Source organism: Passer montanus, unplaced genomic scaffold (assembly GCF_014805655.1).
Source record: "Passer montanus isolate IOZ18808 unplaced genomic scaffold, ASM1480565v1 scaffold12, whole genome shotgun sequence".
In the NCBI taxonomy this organism is placed as follows: Eukaryota; Metazoa; Chordata; class Aves; order Passeriformes; family Passeridae; genus Passer; species Passer montanus.
In genome coordinates this window covers 3,724,665-3,743,889 of record NW_024358722.1, presented here as the reverse complement: position 1 = coordinate 3,743,889, position 19,225 = coordinate 3,724,665, and the positions used below count along the sequence as shown (strand labels likewise).

At 50.5% G+C, this 19,225-nt stretch overlaps 1 protein-coding gene across 1 annotated transcript; it reads left to right on the top strand.

The window, feature by feature from the left end:
* Positions 1–434: 434 nt before the first annotated feature.
* Positions 435–17,413, top strand: AARS2 (alanyl-tRNA synthetase 2, mitochondrial). Its single transcript, XM_039697912.1, has 22 exons — positions 435–703; positions 1,075–1,263; positions 1,913–2,058; positions 2,826–3,020; positions 3,499–3,643; positions 4,074–4,219; positions 4,518–4,626; positions 4,947–4,985; positions 5,637–5,748; positions 6,277–6,404; positions 7,113–7,263; positions 9,065–9,234; positions 10,227–10,340; positions 10,729–10,869; positions 11,492–11,629; positions 12,026–12,135; positions 12,990–13,098; positions 14,684–14,806; positions 15,139–15,249; positions 16,186–16,269; positions 16,409–16,519; positions 16,896–17,413. Exons 1-22 carry the CDS (start codon positions 479–481, stop codon positions 17,058–17,060), a joined length of 2,961 nt encoding a protein of 986 aa, XP_039553846.1. The 5' UTR covers positions 435–478; the 3' UTR covers positions 17,061–17,413.
* The last annotated feature ends 1,812 nt before the right edge of the window (positions 17,414–19,225 follow it).

Sequence of the window (19,225 nt, the reverse complement as noted above, 5' to 3'; positions counted from 1 at the left end):
GCTCGTTAGCCGGGACGAGGCGGTGCTTTTTCCTCCTGGGAAACGCTGTAAGAAACCACGAGATCCCACCAAACTGCGCCCCGAGAGCCGTGCCCACCCTCCCGCTCCGCGGCTCACCTGCGTGCCGGCCTCCAGCAGGAGCCAGTCGCCGCTGGCCCCAACTCGGCGGAGGCACCAGGCCAGGCACGGCACCCCGCGCACCGCCATGGCGCCCGCCCGCCGCGGCCGGCGGCAGCGATCGCTGCGGCGGCGGCGGGGGCGCTCCCGCAGGGAACAGGACGGGATGGGGCGGGATGGGACGGGATGGCCGCTCCCGACCGAGCCCGGGCTGTGACCGGAGTCCGCGGGGACGGCGGCGCGGCGCTTTCCCACCGTCCCGCGGTGCCGCCCGCAGCCCCGCCGCGCTCCTCCGCGGCCCGCCTCCCCCTCGCACCGCCCCTTCCGGGCGCCCCGGCGCTGCCATCCGCCGTGGGCCACCATGGCTGCAGCCGCCCGGCTGCGGCGGCGGCTGCTGCTGGAGGTGCCGTGGCGCTGGCGCTGCAGCCCCCGCCGCGGCCGTGCCGCCTGCCCGTCGGCGGGGCAGATCCGCGCCGCCTTCCTGCGCTTCTTCGAGGAGCGCCACGGCCACCGCCGCCTGCCCTCGGCCCCCGTGCGGCCCCGCGGCGACCCGCGCCTCCTCTTCGTCAACGCGGGCATGAACCAGGTGCTCTCCCCGCTCCCGCACCTCCCCTCCTCCGCCTCGCCGGCGCTTCCCCGTCTGAGAGGAGCGCGGCCCGGCTTGGGGTGTCCCCAGCACGGAGATGTCCGGCGGTGCTTTGGGCTGCCCGCGCCGCCTCCTCCCGGGCGGGCGCCTCCCGCAGTGCTGTGGGAGTCTCCCTCGCTGGCCATAGTTAAGAACCATCTGAACGCAATCCTGTGCCGTGTGTTCTGGAACGAACTTGCTTAAGAGGGAGGTTGGACCAGATAAACCACTGTGGTCCCCTCCAGCCGGACCCGTTGTGTGTGTCAGGAGCCCCTGGCGCAGGCCCCTGCGCTGGGTGGCACCTGTCCACAGCGGGTGTCTCTCATTTCCAGTTCAAGCCCATTTTCCTGGGCACGGTGCACCCCCGGAGCGAGCTGGCCCAGCACCGGCGCGTGGTGAACAGCCAGAAGTGTGTGCGTGCGGGAGGGAAGCACAACGATCTGGAGGATGTGGGCCGAGATACTTACCATCACACGTTCTTCGAGATGCTGGGGAACTGGTCCTTTGGGGATTACTTTAAGGTGAGGTGATAGGAGTGAACCCTTTCTAGGGGAAAACACAGCCTGCCATTCAGAGCTGTGCTGTAGTGCCATAGGACTGTGTACAGAAGGTGTTTTGGTAAGATCCAGATTAATTCCTGAGAGCTCTGTGGCTTGGAACAGAGGTGGTCAGCTCATGGGCTCTGTCGCTGAATGTGTCCTGCAGACTCTCAAAGCACTCAGCCTGCCAAAGCTGTGACCAACATGTAAAAATCAAAGTTTTAAGTGAGAATGCCAGTGTTGACCACTTCATATGGTGAAAAGAGGTTACCAGTTCATTTGATGCTTAGTACTAGAAAGTTTGAAAAGGGAAGAAGGATAAAGGATGCTAGGTTTTTTAGGTGGCAAATACATCTTTTCTTTCAAAATAAGATAATCCATGTAACTGACAGTAAGCACATAGATGCATACAGATAAACATAGATGTGAATGTCTCACAACATTTTAGGAATGTCAGTTTTCCACTGGCAGCAGTGACCTGTCTCACGCTCCTGACCTTCATCCTGTTCTTTGCAATACACCTGAAAATTAGGGAGAGAAGCAGCTGAAATTGACTTCTTTGTTGTTTGACTCCCATTCTAAAGTCCCTTCCTGAATTACTGTGCTTCATTTATGTTCCCTGCCTGCTCAGGAGGAGGCATGTAGCATGGCCTGGGAGCTCTTGACAGAGGTCTATGAGATCCCCAAAGATCGTCTCTACGTCACCTACTTTGGTGGAGACCCCTCGCTGGGGCTGAGGGCAGATGAGGAGTGCAGGGACGTGTGGCTCTGCCTGGGGTAAGTGTGTTATGGAAGAGGCTCTGAGCAGCAGGTGCTGACATTTCACTTTCTACAGTTTTGCATTTGCTCTTTAGGTGATCAGCTGTAGGGGCCAGAGAGTGTTTTTTAAAACCATTTTGTTTCTGGTTTGTTTGGGCTGTTAAAAGTCAGCTGGGCTCTGAGCTCACTGGGTCTCTTGAACTTTTGGTTCATTCTCAGATAGTATCAGTGGGGGTGGGTATGTGCCTAAAACTGGCTGGCCTGGATGAAGTACAGGGTCTCCAATCCTTTGTTTCCTCTCTATCATGAGAGTACATTCTCTGAAAGCAAGCAACAACTGCTTCAGTGGGAGGGTGCAGCCATTCTAGAGAGCACTGCTGTGTTTGGGAGTTTGTTCCAGGCTGTATGTGGGCTTTGAACCTGAGGCAGCATATCTGTGCCACTGATGGTGTTCAGGTCTTGTATCTGCTCCAAGAACAAGGTGCTCTGCAAACCCAGTGGAGAGCCTGTCTTGGTCAGCAGGGGCCAGGCTGTGTTTGCCTGTCATTCTGGGCTGAGACCAGGGTCCTGTATGGTTTGGCTCACTTAATATCCCTAAGGAGAGTAATTCTGTGTGAACAGAAGGCAGCAGAGAAAGTAGAGAAGTAGAGGAATTCTGTCGTGTTTGCTTATTGAGTCTGTAGTAGGAAGAAAGGAATCATTTCTTCCAACTGTCTCTGTGATCAAGGCTGCTGTGTGGTTTGTGTGTGCCTCAGCACTGCCATCTCTGTTATTTGCCTTTCCAGGGTTCCTGCCAGTCATGTGCTTCCTTTCCCATTGAAGGATAACTTCTGGGAGATGGGGGACACAGGTCCCTGCGGTCCCTGCACAGAGATCCACTATGACCACGTGGGTGGTGGCAGAAATGCTGCAGCACTGGTGAACCAGGGTAGCCCCGATGTAGTGGAGATCTGGAACTTGGTTTTCATGCAGTACAGCAGGTACCAAGCATGTCATCCGAATTCCAGAGCCTTTCCCCCAGCCTGACTCCAAAATCATGTGTATATTCTCAGACTTATCACTGTTTTCCAGAACCAGGAGCAAGAGAGAAGCTACAGAGATTTGTCCAGCACTTGGCCCCCTTTGTTTTATTTCCCTGTCTTCTTCAACCTTCACTGCCTATTCCCCCTTAATGCTGCATTCCAGAGATCTCTTGAGGTCTGCAGCAGCCTGGAGGAGGAGGCCTTTTTCCTTATATTGCAGCCTATCCTAACTATGTGATGGTCAGATCCTGGCTGCCTGACAGGGCCAAGGCAGGCTGCTGTCACTCTTGTCCCTGAGCTTCCTTATGCTGAATCACCCACTGTTTCCATCCCCTGTCACTTCCCCCATTCTCTTTGATTCACCTGTTCCTTATTTTTGCCCATGAACTGATCCTTGCTTCTCTTTTGCCTTTTATTTTTCCTGCCTGGCTGACAGAGAGATGGATGGGAATCTCCTTCCCTTGCCGCAGCACCATGTGGATACAGGAATGGGTCTGGAAAGGCTGGTGACAGTTCTGCAGAACAAACGTTCCAACTATGACACAGATCTCTTCACTCCCATCTTGGATGCCATTCACAAGGTGATGGTGCTTCTGCTCAGAGTCACAGCTCAACAAAAGTTCCTTGCTGGGTAGCATGGTACAGCCTTCTCTGAGCAGTTATTGAGCAGTATCTTGAGACAGGAGGTTATGTCCTTCCAGGTCCAATGCAGTGTTCTAGAAAAAAGGGAGTATTCCAGGTTGGAAGTCTGCTGGAATATCAGCACTGCTGATTCATTTTTTCATCAAAGTGTCTTAAGTTTCTCAGTGCCAGGGCATTGGCTGACCTGTGTTAGGTACGGAAGTCTTGGTCTGTAGTGCTGTGGAAGGATTTAATGAGTACATCTTAGATGCACAAGGTTCAGAAGTTACTGAAAAACATGATATCAGGAGTAGCTGGCTGCCTCTTGCATTGAAACTTCTTCTGCAGCCATTACTTTGTGCTGACTTGTCTCCCTACTTTCTCTTTTAGGGCTGCAGGGCACCCAGATACCAAGGTTTGGTCGGGAATGCTGATGTTGGGCGTGTGAACATGGCCTACCGCGTGGTGGCAGATCACGTGCGCGCCCTGTGCGTGTGCATCACTGATGGCATCTACCCAGGCTTCTCTGGAGCAGAGTAAGGACATAAGGAAATGGCATGGGGTGGAGGGAGTTAGGTCTAGAAAGGAGTATGAACAGCCAGGGAAGAGGTTCTGGTGTGGGCCCCAAATAGGGAGTGCATGAGCTTTTGGGGAGACAGGAAGATGAGAGCTGGGAAGGGGTGCCAATCTGCAGACTTACCCTTGGATGAGTGTAGAGTGTTGGAAGCATTGGCCTTTGTTGATGAATGAGACCAGATGAGCTGGGGGATGCTGGTGTGGCAGCTGGGCAGGGGTGCTCACAAGGCTGCCTGAGGAATCCTGCTCTGTTTTCAGACTGGTGCTGCGTCGGATCCTGCGCAGGGCTGTACGCTTTTGCTCTGAAGTTCTGCAGGCTCCACCTGGGCTCCTGGCCTCCCTGGTGCCTACCGTAGTGGAAGTGCTGGTGAGTAAAACTGTTGTCTTTGGGGAAAAAGGTCATCACAGATCCTATTCAACCCTGTGTCCATTTTCTGCACACTGTCAGGAGTCAATCTTGGGAAGGGTCCATGAAGGTGTACCTGATGCTATGCATTCAGCATTAAAAACTTCTTGTCCCCATATCACTTGGGATGGGAGGGAGGGGGCCTAGTGTCATCAATGGTACAGTCAGCACAAGCACGTGTAAGTGTATGCAAGTAACTTCTATAATGTTTGTGACATGCTGTGAGATCCCCCGGGGAAGATGCTGAGGATGTTGTCACTAACTGAGGCTCACTTTCACAGGGAGATGCTTATCCAGAGCTGACAAGGAATGCCAACCAGGTGAGCAATGTGGAATCCCCTCATTATCTCATTATCTTTGTGAGACACTGCTCTCAAGCCCAGAAATCAGCCCGCCCTTGGGACTTAGCTGGAGGAGCTTGCGTAGTCCACCCACCAGAACGTGGCTGCGGAGGAGGCTGAGATGTTCTGGGCACAAGTATCTGTGGCAGATTTCCATATGGTCCACTAGGTCCTTACCAGGGACTGCATGTGCTGTGTAAGGCGGCTGTTGCTCTAAAAAAGCTACAGTAGCTTTTTTGGTTGAGTGCAAGTACAGCCTGTCCTCGCCTGGGTACCCTTTGTCTAAAGTGGAACGATGATTTAAGGCTAGTCCCAGCTTGCTTCCACTGACAGCAACTTCTCTGGCTGTTCCAGACATACAGTTGTAATTGGGTCACAGATATGAATGCCCAGTAGGGAACATTTGTCAGCCTAAAGCTTTCCCCACATGGACGGTCAATATTTTTTTGACAGGAATTGTGACAGGAGGCACAATGACTTTGGCACTGTTCAATAATGCATCAGAGCCATGTTGTGATGGATACGTGCAGAACAGAAAGGCTGGTTGATGTGCTTTGAGCTGACTGAGCAGGGCTGAGGTGATCTGGGGAACTCCCTGAAATGTGGGTAACCCTTCTGATCCTTGGGCAGATCAAGGATATCATCAATGAGAACGAGGCCTCATTTCTGTCCTCCCTGGAGCGTGGGAGGCGCATCATCGAGCGGACAGTGCAGCAGATGGAGCCCTCCACAAATTTCCCAGGTGAGTGTCCTTCCTCTGACAAGCTGCACTTAGAGACAGTTTGCTCCAGGTCCTCGCAAGCATTGCAGTCAAAACTGGTGGATGTTTGTGTCCCCTGCATTTTCTGTGACTGTCTAGCCCCAGACAGAGGAGCAGATGTTCTTTCTCCAAATTGCAGTTGTTTTCTAGTACAACAAACTAGGTACCAGGCAAGTTAGAAGCATTCCCTTGCTGTTTTATTGACTGATCAATGAGGTCATTGTAAGACACAGCTGGGAGGAGTAGCACAGGACCCAGCCAGTGCAGCTGCCTGTCTAGATGTGCTGTGCTGAATTTTAGCAGGAGGGAGGCTGTGGAGCATTATTAATACTCAGTCACATGCAGGAAGGACTCCAAGGCTTCTCTTCCCCATTAACTGTACAGTTGCACACAATACAGGTGGATCCAGTTACCAAAGTACACAGTAGATTGGTCCCACCCAGACAAATCTTCAGATGCCTTTGCTTTCTGTGTTCTCACTGAGTTCTTGACCTTCTTTTTATCTTACAGCTGAAGTAGCCTGGTCTCTCTATGGGAGTTTGGGATTCCCTCTGGATCTGATTGACTTGATGCTTGAAGAGAAGGGAATCAGTTTGGATTCAGCTGCTTTTAATGAGCTTGTTCTAGAAGATGCAAAGGTAAGAGGGAGATTTGTCGTAATGATTCAAAGCCTTTCCTGTCTCCTGTGAATGTGGAAGCAGGATCCCTTTCACTGCTGAGGCTCTTCAGAGCACCACAGGGCTACATGTCTTCTCCCTGAAGGGGGAGTCTGAAATAGCAGTGTCATCGCAATCCCCTTGTTTCTGAATGTGGAACTGAAGTATTGGTTGGTGATTTTTCTTCAGGTACTTTATGATGCTGGAGTGAAGGTTATGAAATATTTGTATAGGTTAGGACAGTCCTCTGCTAGTCATGTAGTCTAACTTCTCACACAAAGTAGAACCAGTTTAGACAGCTGAAGCAGCAAATTATTTATGAAGAGTTAACAAAATCTCCATGATCTCTGTAGTGCTGATACACTTGCACTGCCCACCCACCACCACCACCCCCTAGTGCAGTAATTGGTTTGAGGCCTTGCTCTCCTGCACTTTAATGGCCTGGAAGCTGTGCCAAGAGGGATGTGTTAACAGTTGGGATGGCCTGGCTCAAGGCTAGCACAGAGTGATATTCAGTGCTTGTGAGGTTTGAAGGGATGGGGGGTTAGTTAGCAGTAGCCTACATCAGCCTGGATCTGAGCAAGCCTTTTCCATGGAGGTGGAAGAAGCCATTCCTAGCCTTACAGCTCCAGTTACCTGTTTGCTTGCCCCAGGGATCTCCCATCTAACTGTGCCTTTGCTCTGCTGCAGCGGAAGGCTGGTGGCCCCCAGGCAGGACAGGCAGGGAACAGGAACACCCAGCTGGACGTGCACTCGCTGGCTTGGCTGCAGGACAGCAACGTGCCTGCTACGGATGACTCCCCGAAGTACGCGTACACGCTGGGGCAGCACGGGCAGTACGGTGAGTGCCTGGCCCACCTGCAAAGCAGGCTCTCCTGGAGTCCCTCACATGGCTGCTTTTGCTGCCTAACCCCCATGCAAGCACAACTTCGTGGTCCAAATCTGTCCACCTTGCTGCCACGTCTCTTCCCTACCCCTGTAGCTCATCCCAAACTGGGTGCCTTTCTTAGTGCTGTTGGTATGTCCCTAGGAAGGCTCTGGGCTGGTGACAAGGCTGAGCTCTGGGTTGGCACCACTGGGTGCAGTGGCGAAACAGGGACTGTTGATTTCTTCTAGAGATAAGTCTGTCTCCAACAATTAGGCTTCTGGGTGTGTGCTCGGGAGAAAGAAGGATAATTACGCAAGGGTTTGAGGTAGTTGTGTGAAACCCTGCCCTTGCTGTTTCCGTGGCAGACCGCTAGGTGCCAGCGCAGCCTTTTCATCACCTCGGGTAACTGAGGCTGCTGCCGATGCTCTGCGGAAGGCAGGAAGATAAGCCACAGGGAGCAAGAGGTGGTGTGGCTGTCACAGACAATTAGAGAAGGCTGTGTACAGCCAACTCCCTTTTACCCAGTGTGCTGGTGGCAGCCCACGCTAAGCAGAAAGTGAGGCAATGCAAGTTATATATACTACAGCAAGAGCACAACAGAGGAAAAAAGCCTAGCAGTGATATTGGCTCAAATCCCCAAACTAGAACTGTCTCAGCTTCTGAATCATGGAATAATTGGGTTGAAGGGGATCTCTGGACGTCCAATTTCTTGTTAAAAGTAACATCAATTTTACAGTTGGATCACATTGCTCAGAGGTTTTCAGTATCTTCAGGGACAAAAATCTCACAGCCTATCTGTTCCCTGTTCTTTATCACTCTTAGTGTGTAAAGGTTTTTTTCTCTATGTACAGCCAGAATTTCCTGTACTCTAGATGCAGTCTCCCAAATGCTAAATAGGGATGAATAAACTCTTTCTTTGACTGTTGGCTATGTTTGTGTTCATACAGCTCAGCAGGCAGGCAGCCTTCAGTGCTGCAAGGGCACCCTGCTGGCTTGTGATCAGCTTGCTCCTGAGCACCTAAGATTTCTGTCAGGTCATTTCTGTGGACTTCTCAGATGCCTTCAATAAACAGTCCAGTTCTTCAGTGTATTAGCCAGTCCCTGCCAATTAAGTGGGATATGGGTACATCCCATTTTTTCATGGATAGTCATTAATGAAGATGTTAACTGGTGTTGTCCATTATATCAGCCACCAAGTAGCTCTGTAGCTGAATATGAGTTGAACATTGAACTACTACTACTACAACTATCAGTTGAACATTGAACTACTGAGCAATTCTCACTGGGGCCCTCTGCCCTGCCAACTACACACCCAGTTTATGGTCCACTTGTCCACAGTGCCCAACTTTGGGTTCAAGGAGCCTACAGGAGAGCATGTTAGAAGCTTGCTGCACCCAGGGATGTGACATCCCTGCTGTCCCCTATCCACAGCATCTTCATAAAAGTCAGTCAGGTTTGCCAAGCTTGCAGTGTAGCAAGATGCAGATGTGTCTGTGTCACATTTTTTTCTGCCAGGCTCATGTGGAGCTGGATTGGGTGTCCCTGCCTGCTTAGCTGCTACTCTGCAGTTCTGTCATTAGGAGACTGAGGGGTGACTTAGTTCCAGTCCTTTGTCCCTTCTGCCAGTAGCCGTTCCTCTCCTACCAAGGCAAAGTGCCAACTTTCAGTGTAGCCCAGGTGTTTCCAGGGTTGGCACGGGGAAGTGATCCCTCCTTTCCTGTTGCAATCTGACAGGCTGTATGCACTAACAGCTGCTGTCTTCTTCCTCTGACAGAGTTCAGCCCGTGCCAGGCCACTGTCCTGATGCTGTACAGAGATCAGTCTCTCCATAAGGAGGTTGAGGCAGGGCAGCGCTGTGGTGTCATCTTGGACAGGACTAACTTCTATGCAGAGCAGGGAGGGCAGGACTCTGACCGAGGCTACATGATACGTTTAGGACAGCAGGTAAGGCCTTTTCCTGCCTAACCCAAGGCTGCCATGGGTTCTGAGGCCAGGCAGAATTCTCCAAGTGATGGGTTGTTCTACTGTGTTAATTTGCAAGCTGCTGACTCTTGACAGTTCCCTTGGCATAGCATCAGAGTTGGTGGGGTAAGGCAGAATCAGCAGTAACTTCACAAGGGCATTCTTGCTGCTCTGGTTGTCTCTCACAGCCCTTTGCCATTTCATCTTGCTGAGGAAGGCTAAAGTCTTCTCAGGTCTTCCTTCAGTGTGCTGTGTTCTTGCCAGCTGGGGTTGTAATGCTGAGAGAAGGCAAACATTGATCAGAGAGTCTGTGAACTGAGTAACTTCTCTCTGGTCAGTCCTGGACAGCTGCAAGTGCTCCCCAACCTGAGACCCAGTGCAAAACCTCTTATTCCTCCCAAGAGCATCAGGGAGGACCTCCACTTCTGCAGCATGTTCCTTCAGCCTTGCCAAAGGGAGAGCTTTGAGCCTGTTCTGGGAAGTTACACAGGGTGCAACCTTTTCTCCTTTCCCCATTTCCAAGTCTTGATAATCACCCTTGGGCCTTTTTAGCCTTGCAGAGGGTTACAGTACCTTGCTCAGCACTTCTCCCAAGCTATAGTGGTGGCCCAGTTTTGTTGCCATCCTAGTGAGGCAGAAATGGTGCCTTGGATTCCAGAGACATGCCTTGGGAGATGTTGTTCATTTTTTCACTGAGCACAATTGTTAAGAAAATTTGTCAGCCTGGATGGTGTTACTGCCCCTCCACTGCAAGCTGGCAGCCTCAGCATACTGTGTAGTGAGTGGCTGGGTACTAGTGAGGTCTGAGATACCTTGGTTATGTTTGCAGTAAGCTTCTCTCTGCTTTTCCCACCCCATCCCTGTCTTTCAGGGATTGGTGGGAATTGTGTTTCCCAGTAGGGTTGAGCAGGTACATAGCACAGATATTTGGATCTTCCCTGTGTCCTGACTCATTTTTCTGTCTCTTTGCTCAGGATGTACTTTTCCCTGTAGAGTCAGTTCATCTCTGTGGTGGCTACGTGATCCACGAGGTCACTGCTGTGGAAACCCTGCGTGCTGGCGACCAAGTGCAGCTCTTTGTGGATGAGGTGATAACTTAGTGCTCTTAACCTTTTCCTTGTGATGTCCTGAGTAACCCGGGCACAGCAGGTCTTTGTCCCTTGTGTTCTTGAGACTGTCCTTTATCATAGGGTGCAGTGGGAAGGAGATATCACAACTGACTGTGTAATTTGTGAGCCATTGGTCTGTGCAAAAGTGTCTAGCCTACTCTTTACTGTTTTACAAAGATGATCCCATGAAAAAAGGAGTTAGATCTGCCCTGTCACATAACTCATCTGACAGCTGTACTACCTGTTGTTTTTCCTCCATCCCCTCCTATCAGGGGATAAGAGCCCTTTCCTTATCTCTTCGTGCCATCCCCTGCTCCCCCGAGCTGTGGAGAGCCAGCACTCCCTGCTAGCTGGTGTGTGCTTCCAGGTGCAGCGCCTGGCCTGCATGACGAACCACACTGCCACCCACCTGCTGAACTTCGCGCTCCGGCGCGTCCTGGGCGACAGCACCGAGCAGCGGGGCTCCCACGTGGCAGCAGAGCGCCTGCGCTTCGACTTTGATACCAAGGTGACTCCAGTTCCCTAGCTCTCAGCAGTACCAGCATTCCAGTACAGCTCTTCTCTCCAGGGATTTTTCCCCTCTCCCCGTAATCACTCCTTTAGAGACAAGTCACATTTTATCTGAGTAATGAAGCTTGGTCCTCTGGACGTGACTGTGTCCATTTGCACTGATATGACCCTGGGCAGGGCTTGCTGAGGGGATGAATGGGGGTCAGAAAGGAAAGGACTTAGCAAGGCCAGTGGTCATGGACTGGCACAAAATAGTGTAAAGGAGTCTTTGAGAGATGGTGTTTGGCTGTGGCACATATCTGATGTCTCTACTGGGCATTCAGGTGAGAGCATTTGTGAAGTTTTGTGAGTGCTGGCTCTGGTAACCTGTCACTCATTCTAGTATCTCTTTTGAAGACTTTGGCTGGTGCTCTTGCATCAAAAATCCTTATGTCTCATGGGAGGAGAAGGTGGGAGGGCCACGATGTTCACAGTTCCCTTTTACAAGCCGAGAAGATGAGATGCAGGGAAAGAGTGGTGTGCCCAAGCTGAGTCATCTGGTTGCTGTGCCCCAGTTCTCCCTCCTTCATTCTGTATCTCTCAGGAGGTTTCTCCTGAATGTGGCTGATTTGCTTCCTCAGGGCCATGTGACCGTGGAGCAGCTGCAGCAAGTGGAACAAGTGGTCCAGGACCTAATCCAGAAAAATGAGGTGGTGCATATGGCTGAAGTTCCCCTCACACTGGCAAGAAGAGTTCAGGGACTCCGTGCAGTGGATGAGGTATGACAGGATGGCAGCACACATCTTCATGAGCCTTCTCCTTCAGCAGGAATCATCTGAGACACGAGAGGTTGACACAACATGTTTTTGCAAAAGAATTGTCTCCCAAAACTCAGATGGGAAAATAGGACAGAGATGAGCTCTCAGGACACTGTTGTAAAACATGGAGACTGGTGATGCACAGGCTTTCTGTTTATGCCTGTGGACCAAAGCCTGTCGTGTCACCAATTGTTTCTTTCTCCCACTGGTGACTGGTTGTGAGGGAGAAGTAGTGCCACCCCTGACTCAGGGGCTCCTCTAGAATACGGGGAAAATGAGGCAGAAACCATGTAGTTGGTTTGTAAGTGCCCCTGAAAAACCATGTTGTTAGCTGCTGACCCCTGTCTCCTCTGTCAGGGGTATCCAGATCCAGTGAGGATAGTGTCCCTGGGGGTCCCTGTGGAGAATGTGCTGACCTGTGACTCCAAGGCTGCAATGCAGACCTCTGTGGAGCTCTGCTGTGGGACGTAAGTGACTTTTACTTGCAGCCAGAAGGCGTGTGTGTGGGCACTGGTGGCTGAGGTAGAAACATGACTACAAGCTCACATCCCTGACTCTGTGAAACTAAGTTTCCTCACTGGAATAATATTGTGAGGACAGGATGGGCTATTTACAAAGCTTTGGAAGTTCCAGGGTGAGCAAACTTTAACGAAATGCACAGCATTTTTCCTTACTTCATAGTCTGACACCAAAAAAAAAAAGAAGGAACAAACTGGCCTTAGAGCAGATAGAGCTGGAAATGAGCAATTTTCTACCCATGAGATCTTCTTGTGGGAGTACTGGGACAAGAAAGTGCATGGGAGATGATAATTTCTTATGAAATGTGTCCTGGAATATGCTTGTGGTAACAGAACCCAAGACACTGTAGTTTTCATATCCAGCATTGCATAAACAAGAAGGAAAAGGGATGTTGTCAGTGTCCTGAGACTGCACAACTGTCCTTTGTCTGGAGTCTACTGGCCAGGCAGTGAGCTGGCCTGACAAGAGAGTGGTGGAGTACAGGAGCTGAGTAGAGGAGAAAAACACCAATTCATCTCACTGCTGAAGGAGAGGAAAGGAGGACAGAACTTGGCTGCACCATTTGACTGGAGCCTGCTGGGCAGGTAGCACAGAGGTTCCTCTGGGGTAGCCTCAACTCTGCTGTCTCTTGCCTGACAAGGTACCATCAGGATTTTAGGGATGGGAAAAGATTCAAGATACTGGGATTAGGATTAGCAAAGGGCTGCTGGACTTCAGAATTTTTGAAAAAGCAAGCAGGCTTCTTGATTTCTGTTTGCAAAGAGCAACTTGCTTTTTTTCCTGTTCTCTGCTGACGTTCTAGGCACCTTCTGCAAACAGGATCAGTGGAAGACCTGGCCATCATCAGCGAGCGTCAGCTTGTCAAGGGGATTAGCCGTGTCATTGCAGTGACAGGGGGACGAGCCAAAGAGGTGAGAAAGAGGGAAATGAGATTTCTGCCATGTCAAGGCAGTGCCAGAAGGAACAACCTTTGTAGGTTCCTCATAGACAATTAGCTCCCCACTGCTTTGGTTGGAGCCTCCCTGGCTCCACATCTGGCTTCCTGCTTCAGCCTGAACCTTTGTAGGTTCCTCATAGACAATTAGCTCCCCACTGCTTTGGTTGGAGGCTCCCTGCTGTGCCACATCTGGCTTCCTGCTTCAGCCTTGGACTCAGCTCTGCTACTGTACCTCACTGTACACCTCCTTTCCCTCCCATCTTAGTTCTCTGTCTCCTTGACCTTCATTTCTCCCTTCAGACTGCCTTTTCCAAGATAAAAACTTGCACAAAATATCAGGAAGCCTGATAGGTACCTACCCCAGTAGGTATTTTAAGGTGTAATTCTTCGTGCATTGATTTTGCCTCCTGCTTATCACAGCTGGATTTACACTTTATGATTACAGGGCTTTGGCCTCATTCTTACAGTGCTTTTGCTTCCTGTCTTTAGTCTTTCTCCTGCTAAACTGTGATTCTGGTCTGGCTGGTTCTGTATAAAAAGTAAGCAACCTACTATTGTGTTTGTGAGATCACTCTGTCCTTTGAGTATTCGGAAGCATCAGGTGCCCCATAAGCCTTCCCTCTTCCTTTGAGGCTGCTGTCAGAGGAGAGTGACTCATAGTCACTGGAATTGGAAAGACTAAAGGCAAAGCCCACCCCTGCAAATCTGTTCCTTTTTGGCTGGCCATCCCCTGTGCATCTGTGTCCCAGAGAGGCTTTTCATCGTGCAGAAGAACAAAAAGCTGCAGGGCACATCTGCATGCTTGGCTGGAAGTGCTGACCTGGAGAGCCCCTAAGAGGAGCTCTGTGCAAGTGTTAATGAGACAAGGGAGACTGCAGAGAGATTTACTTGAAACAAGGGTTGTGTAGCCTAGGTAGGCAGAGCAGTCCTCTGCTGTCCTGCTCTAAAGTCTTGCAAGACCATCCTGGGCACAGAGATCTGGTAGAGAGGAAATGCTCCAAAATATAAGGATGGTCACTGGTAAGAAAAGCTTGTAATAGCTTTTTTAAAAAATTATTTGTAGTAGCATTGTTGGTGAAAGCAATAAGAAATATATCAGGATAGGTAAACTCAGGAAATATGCTTCAATGGCTGATGAGGTTTCTTTTAGTGTTGGTGTTTCTCTTGTTTCTTCAGTCAGCAGTTTCAAGATTGCATTTGCTAATGGAAAAAGATTTCTAAGATGCTCCACAGAGTTCCCCAGTTTTCCCTAATGAAATCCTAATGATTTTGGTGCAAATTTTGGAGGAAACATTAATTTCAACCATAAATATCACCTAAAGCTCAAGAGCTTGGTCTGCCTGAGTGTGACCATCTAGTGTTGGTTGCAAATCTAGAGAGGAATGTTGTATTTCAGAGTCTTGCAGGAACAGTCATTCCTAAACCATCTGGAGGTGTCTTTGTACTGGATTCTGAGCAGCACTTCAGTATTCGTGACCCTGCTGTCTCCCTGCCTTCTCCATCCCTGTGGACTGTTTCTGTTGCTGCATTTGAAGCATGCATTCCTTCCATCTCTGCAGGCCCGGGAAGTAGGCCAGTGCTTGGCTATGGAAGTGGACTCTGTCTCCCTACGGATGAAGCAGAGGATCACCTCTATTCCTGAGATGCAGAACCTCTCCAAAGAAGTGGGCCAGTTGACCAAAGTAAGGGTTACACTCCTGTACAGAAAGCCCAGCATGGGCACATGAGACACATGACTCTTTCCCTATCAGGTTCACTTCTTACCATGGTCACTAGCAAGGGCAGGTTTCTACCTGCTGTTGCCTCTTTGGTCATAAGGATTTTTGCTAATGTCCAGGTGGCTGTGTTGCAGATGGCTGAAGAGAGAAAGCTGCTCAGCACAGTGACTGGCTGCCCTGGTCACCTGGTTAAAGCGGGGTCTGGGAAGAGGCCATGCTGCAGCCTGACCCCCCAGAGAACTGGCACTTCTTGTCTAGGGGTACAGTTTAATGTAACAGAGAAAATTGTCTTGCAGGTGGTGGCCAGCACTGCAATGCCACAGTGGCAAAGAAAAGAACTACAGACCATCCTGAAAGCACTACAGCGAACAGCCAACACAGCTATCAAGAAGCTGGAGCTGCAGCAGGTACTGAGACAGCAGCACACTGACTTGCAGCCAGCTGATAGCACACACCAGTGGACCTGATGTTTCTGTCACACTGCAGAGCCACTCAGTCACTAGAGTCTGAGAAGGCAGAAGAAAGCCCATAGAATCACTCATGGTGCAACACTGGCCCTGTGTTGGGTTGGTTTCGCTGACCATTGTTTATGGGGCCCTTGACTGAAATACAGGGAATGACTGGCTGGGCTTTTAGCACCTGCAGAATTCCCATGTCTCCCTGCCTGTGAGAAAAGACCCCCATACCAGCACTTTTGGCCAGCATCAGTAGGCATTGGGCATCACCTCCTTGTTTATGCATGGTGATGTGATGGTCCTCTTAGTGGGCTTAACAAAGTTACACAGTCAGTGATCGGGTGCATCAGTAGGCATTGGGCATCACCTCCTTGTTTATGCATGGTGATGTGATGGTCCTCTTAGTGGGCTTAACAAAGTTACAGTCAGTGATGGGGCAGAGTCTTTCCTCCAGCTACATGGATTTTGCTGTGCTTCCCACATGTGTTCTGCCAATTTACATTGAAAGCAGATTAGAAATACTTACTGGTAACTTAGACATCTCAGGAAGAATTGTCCCTTAAAATAGGAGTATCTTGCCACCAAAGCCTTCCTGAGGCATGTGGCACTGTATAGGTCTAGGAGAGAGGCTGGGGACTGAATGAGTCACTCTCTATTCCACTTTTGATGGGGGTTCATCTCTGCTTGCATTTGGGGAAGGGGGGCTGTACAGGTCTCCACATGGAGATTTCAGTCTGCTAGTCTTACTTCTGCTATCAAACATCTCCCATCTGTCCTACACAGCAGCGCTTGCATTCCCTTTGCATATATATTTCATGGATATATCCCCATGCAGCCCACCCTGTGCCACCTGTAGTCCTTCAAAATGCTCTGCTTTTCTCTCTCCAGGCTGAGAAGGTGGCAAAAACCTTGCTAGCAAAATACTGCAACCAGCCTGTCATCATTGATACTATCCCAGCTGATTCCCTCTCTGTGAGTAATCCACATTCTTTGTTGTCCCAGTGGTACCTCAGGTGCTTCAAACAGCAAGAGGGAGTTGCTGGGCACATTTTCTGATGGATGCTGGTCTTCTTTGCTGCTGCCTGACCTCTGTTCTCCCTGCCTCTCCTAGATCCTAATGAAAGTAGTGAACCAGCTGTGTGACAAGTCTCCTGGCACCTCTGTCTTGCTGCTCAGCCCTCAGGCTTCGGGTGAGGTGCTCTGTGCCTGTCAGGTATCCAAGGTAAGCAGAAGCCTGGTAGAGACAAGGGGAACCTGCCTGCCAAGGGGGGCTGGACCCACTGCTCAGCAGGTTCTGCTGGAGGCTTTTCCTGGGGTTTTGCCCAGTGTTGGTGGTTAATCACACAGGGGCAGGACCTGAGATGACTGTAGTGGGACCAGATGTGCTTTCAGTCTCTGCTGGGCACAGATATCCCTGGATCCTCCAGGCTGTGTTTGCCCAGGGCAAGACACAGCATTAACATGTAAGCTCTGCCTGTATGGTCCTCAGGGTCATGGCTGCCTCAGGCTAGGTGAGGAGAGGATGCTGTTACCTTTCTTTATTCACAGACTGCAGGCTGCCCCACAGTACAAATAACTTGGCTGTGTCTCTTCCCCAGAGCTGCCACCCCGCGTTCTCTGCTGCTGACTGGGCCGTGGCCGTCTGTGCACAGATGGAAGGGAAGGCAGGAGGCTCTCCCATCGTGGCAAAGGGCAGTGGAAATGCCAAAGGCATTCAGGGAGCCCTGACTACTGCACTGGAGTTTGCTCAGAGCAAACTGTGATGCTTTGGTGCCAGGACAGCTGTATGCACCCAGCTGGACACTTGATAGCAAGCATATACTCTGCCCATCTGAAAGGATTAGCAGCTGAACATTGCTGCAACCACTGCCTTGGAGAACTGGACTTCTGACCATCCAGGATCAGCAGAGACCCTGCTGACAGAATGATGCTGCCTGCTCTCAGCACAAGCATGTGGGGATGGAGCCTTGGAAAACACCAGTCACAACAGCAGATCCTGCTTCTCATGGAACAGTGCAAATCTTGCCACAAGACCAGCACAGAGATTTTGTGAGAACATGGGGAGTTGGCACTGTTATCTTAAAGCCATTAAAGAGGCGAGAGAATCCAATCATGATGTTTCTTGTAGCTGTACTTTTTTTTCCTGCTCTGACAGAGGGGCTCATTCTGCCCCTGCAGCTCCAGAAGTCAGCATGTAGTCTAAGCAGCTCCTTCCTACTGCAGAACTCAGGATACTCCTCTGATTAAAAATGCTACTCTAATTTAGAAATTAGAGAAATGCCACCTTCAGGCTATGAATAGGTAGAGCTGAAGCCAGTCCTCAGCACTGAGGGAACAAAATTGTCCCCTCTCCACATATTTGCTTTGGATGAATGTTCTTATCTCTGTTTCTTCCTGCCACTCCCTTGCAAGTCCTTCCTTCTGGCTTCATACTGGCTCATACCTAAAAAGTAACATTGATATAATGAGTTGTGAGAATGGAAACTGTTGCTGTGTTGCAGCATGGAAGTGCCTGCAGCAGGACTGTGCCCTGCTTTGTCTTGAGGTGAGCAGGTCTCATAAACTGGTTATTTTTCACAAACAGTGGTGGACCCAGCAAATTCAATTCGTAAAGACACTTCAGACTTCAATGTTAGAGTGATGTTGAGAGCTCCTGGCCAAAGCATCATTATTTTAGATACAGTATTGACCTAAATAGAGATCATAAATGGTAGCTGAGCCAAAAGTGCAACAGGATAGTGATACAAGCAGGTTTTCACCCTGTGAGCAGCAAGAGTAGCCTGACACAACTGAATTTCACCAGCAGGTAGGGTTGTCTGTCACTGTGAAGGGAGATGGAGGACTAGTAGCTGCTTTTGGGGAGGGAGGAGGTGTAGAAGCACAGTGATGCTGATGGACAGGTAGCAGGAAATGGCTGTCACATAAATACAGGTTACTGAACAGGATGTAGTGGGGAATGGCTGTGTCCAAATGAGAGGCTTCCCACCTAACTGTCTGCCTGAGGGAGGGGGAATAGCTGCTGAAGGGAATAGAGCAGAGCCTCATTTCCCTTCAGTGAACACCTTATCTTAGGGGGAAAAGGGGTGTGGACTTTGGGGGGAATCATTAGCAGACAAGGGGTTTTCTTCCGTATCCCAGTGGTTATCTAGCAGCAAATCTCATATGTGGTCCCTATGGCTTAATGTGGCTCCTACTCATCTTTGCCAGCAGCTGGTTTGGCTTTGGAAAGTGCCAGATATAAATGTGAGGACTCAGAGGCAGAAGGAATGAGGAGCCTTTAGAGGCTGATGGTGCTCCCAGCTGTCCTCCCCTTCTCCCCCAAATCACTGACAGCTACACCAAGAGTGCAGACCTTAAGCCTGTGGTTCAGTGAATGCTGCTTCCAGCCAGGAAGCTTAAAGCAGGGCTTATTGCAAAGGGATGTGTGAGCCAAGGTCTCGGTCATCTGCCCCTGCTGCCAAGAGTTCAGCCATCAGAGGGGTGCCCAGGCCCCTTTCTTTGATCACTGTCAGTAGGGCAGGTTGCTGCTCATCCCAGACCCTGCCTGCATTCACTGTAGCAGAGCAGCTTGGTGCCTTCTCAAAATTCTTTCCATTTCTGGATGCAGAGGTGCTAGTGGTGCTCCTAACAGCCGTGCCTCAGGGCACTGGGGAGAGCTGGAACACCTAGCCCAGTGCTTCAGGGCCCTTGTGACAAGGCTGGTAGGGTGCTGGAGAGGTGTGTGGAGTCCCAGAGGAGGGTTCATGCCATCAGCTGAATGCAGCATCAGTGCCCGGTGTTGCACAATTCCTGTGTTTCACTTGGGCCCCAGCAGCACCAGGTGGAATGGGAAGGGGTGCTCTGTGTTACTGGGAAAGCACTTTCCCAGAGTGCTGTTGTGCTACTTTATTAATAGCTGCTACGGGAGATGATGTCTCCTCTCGGTGTT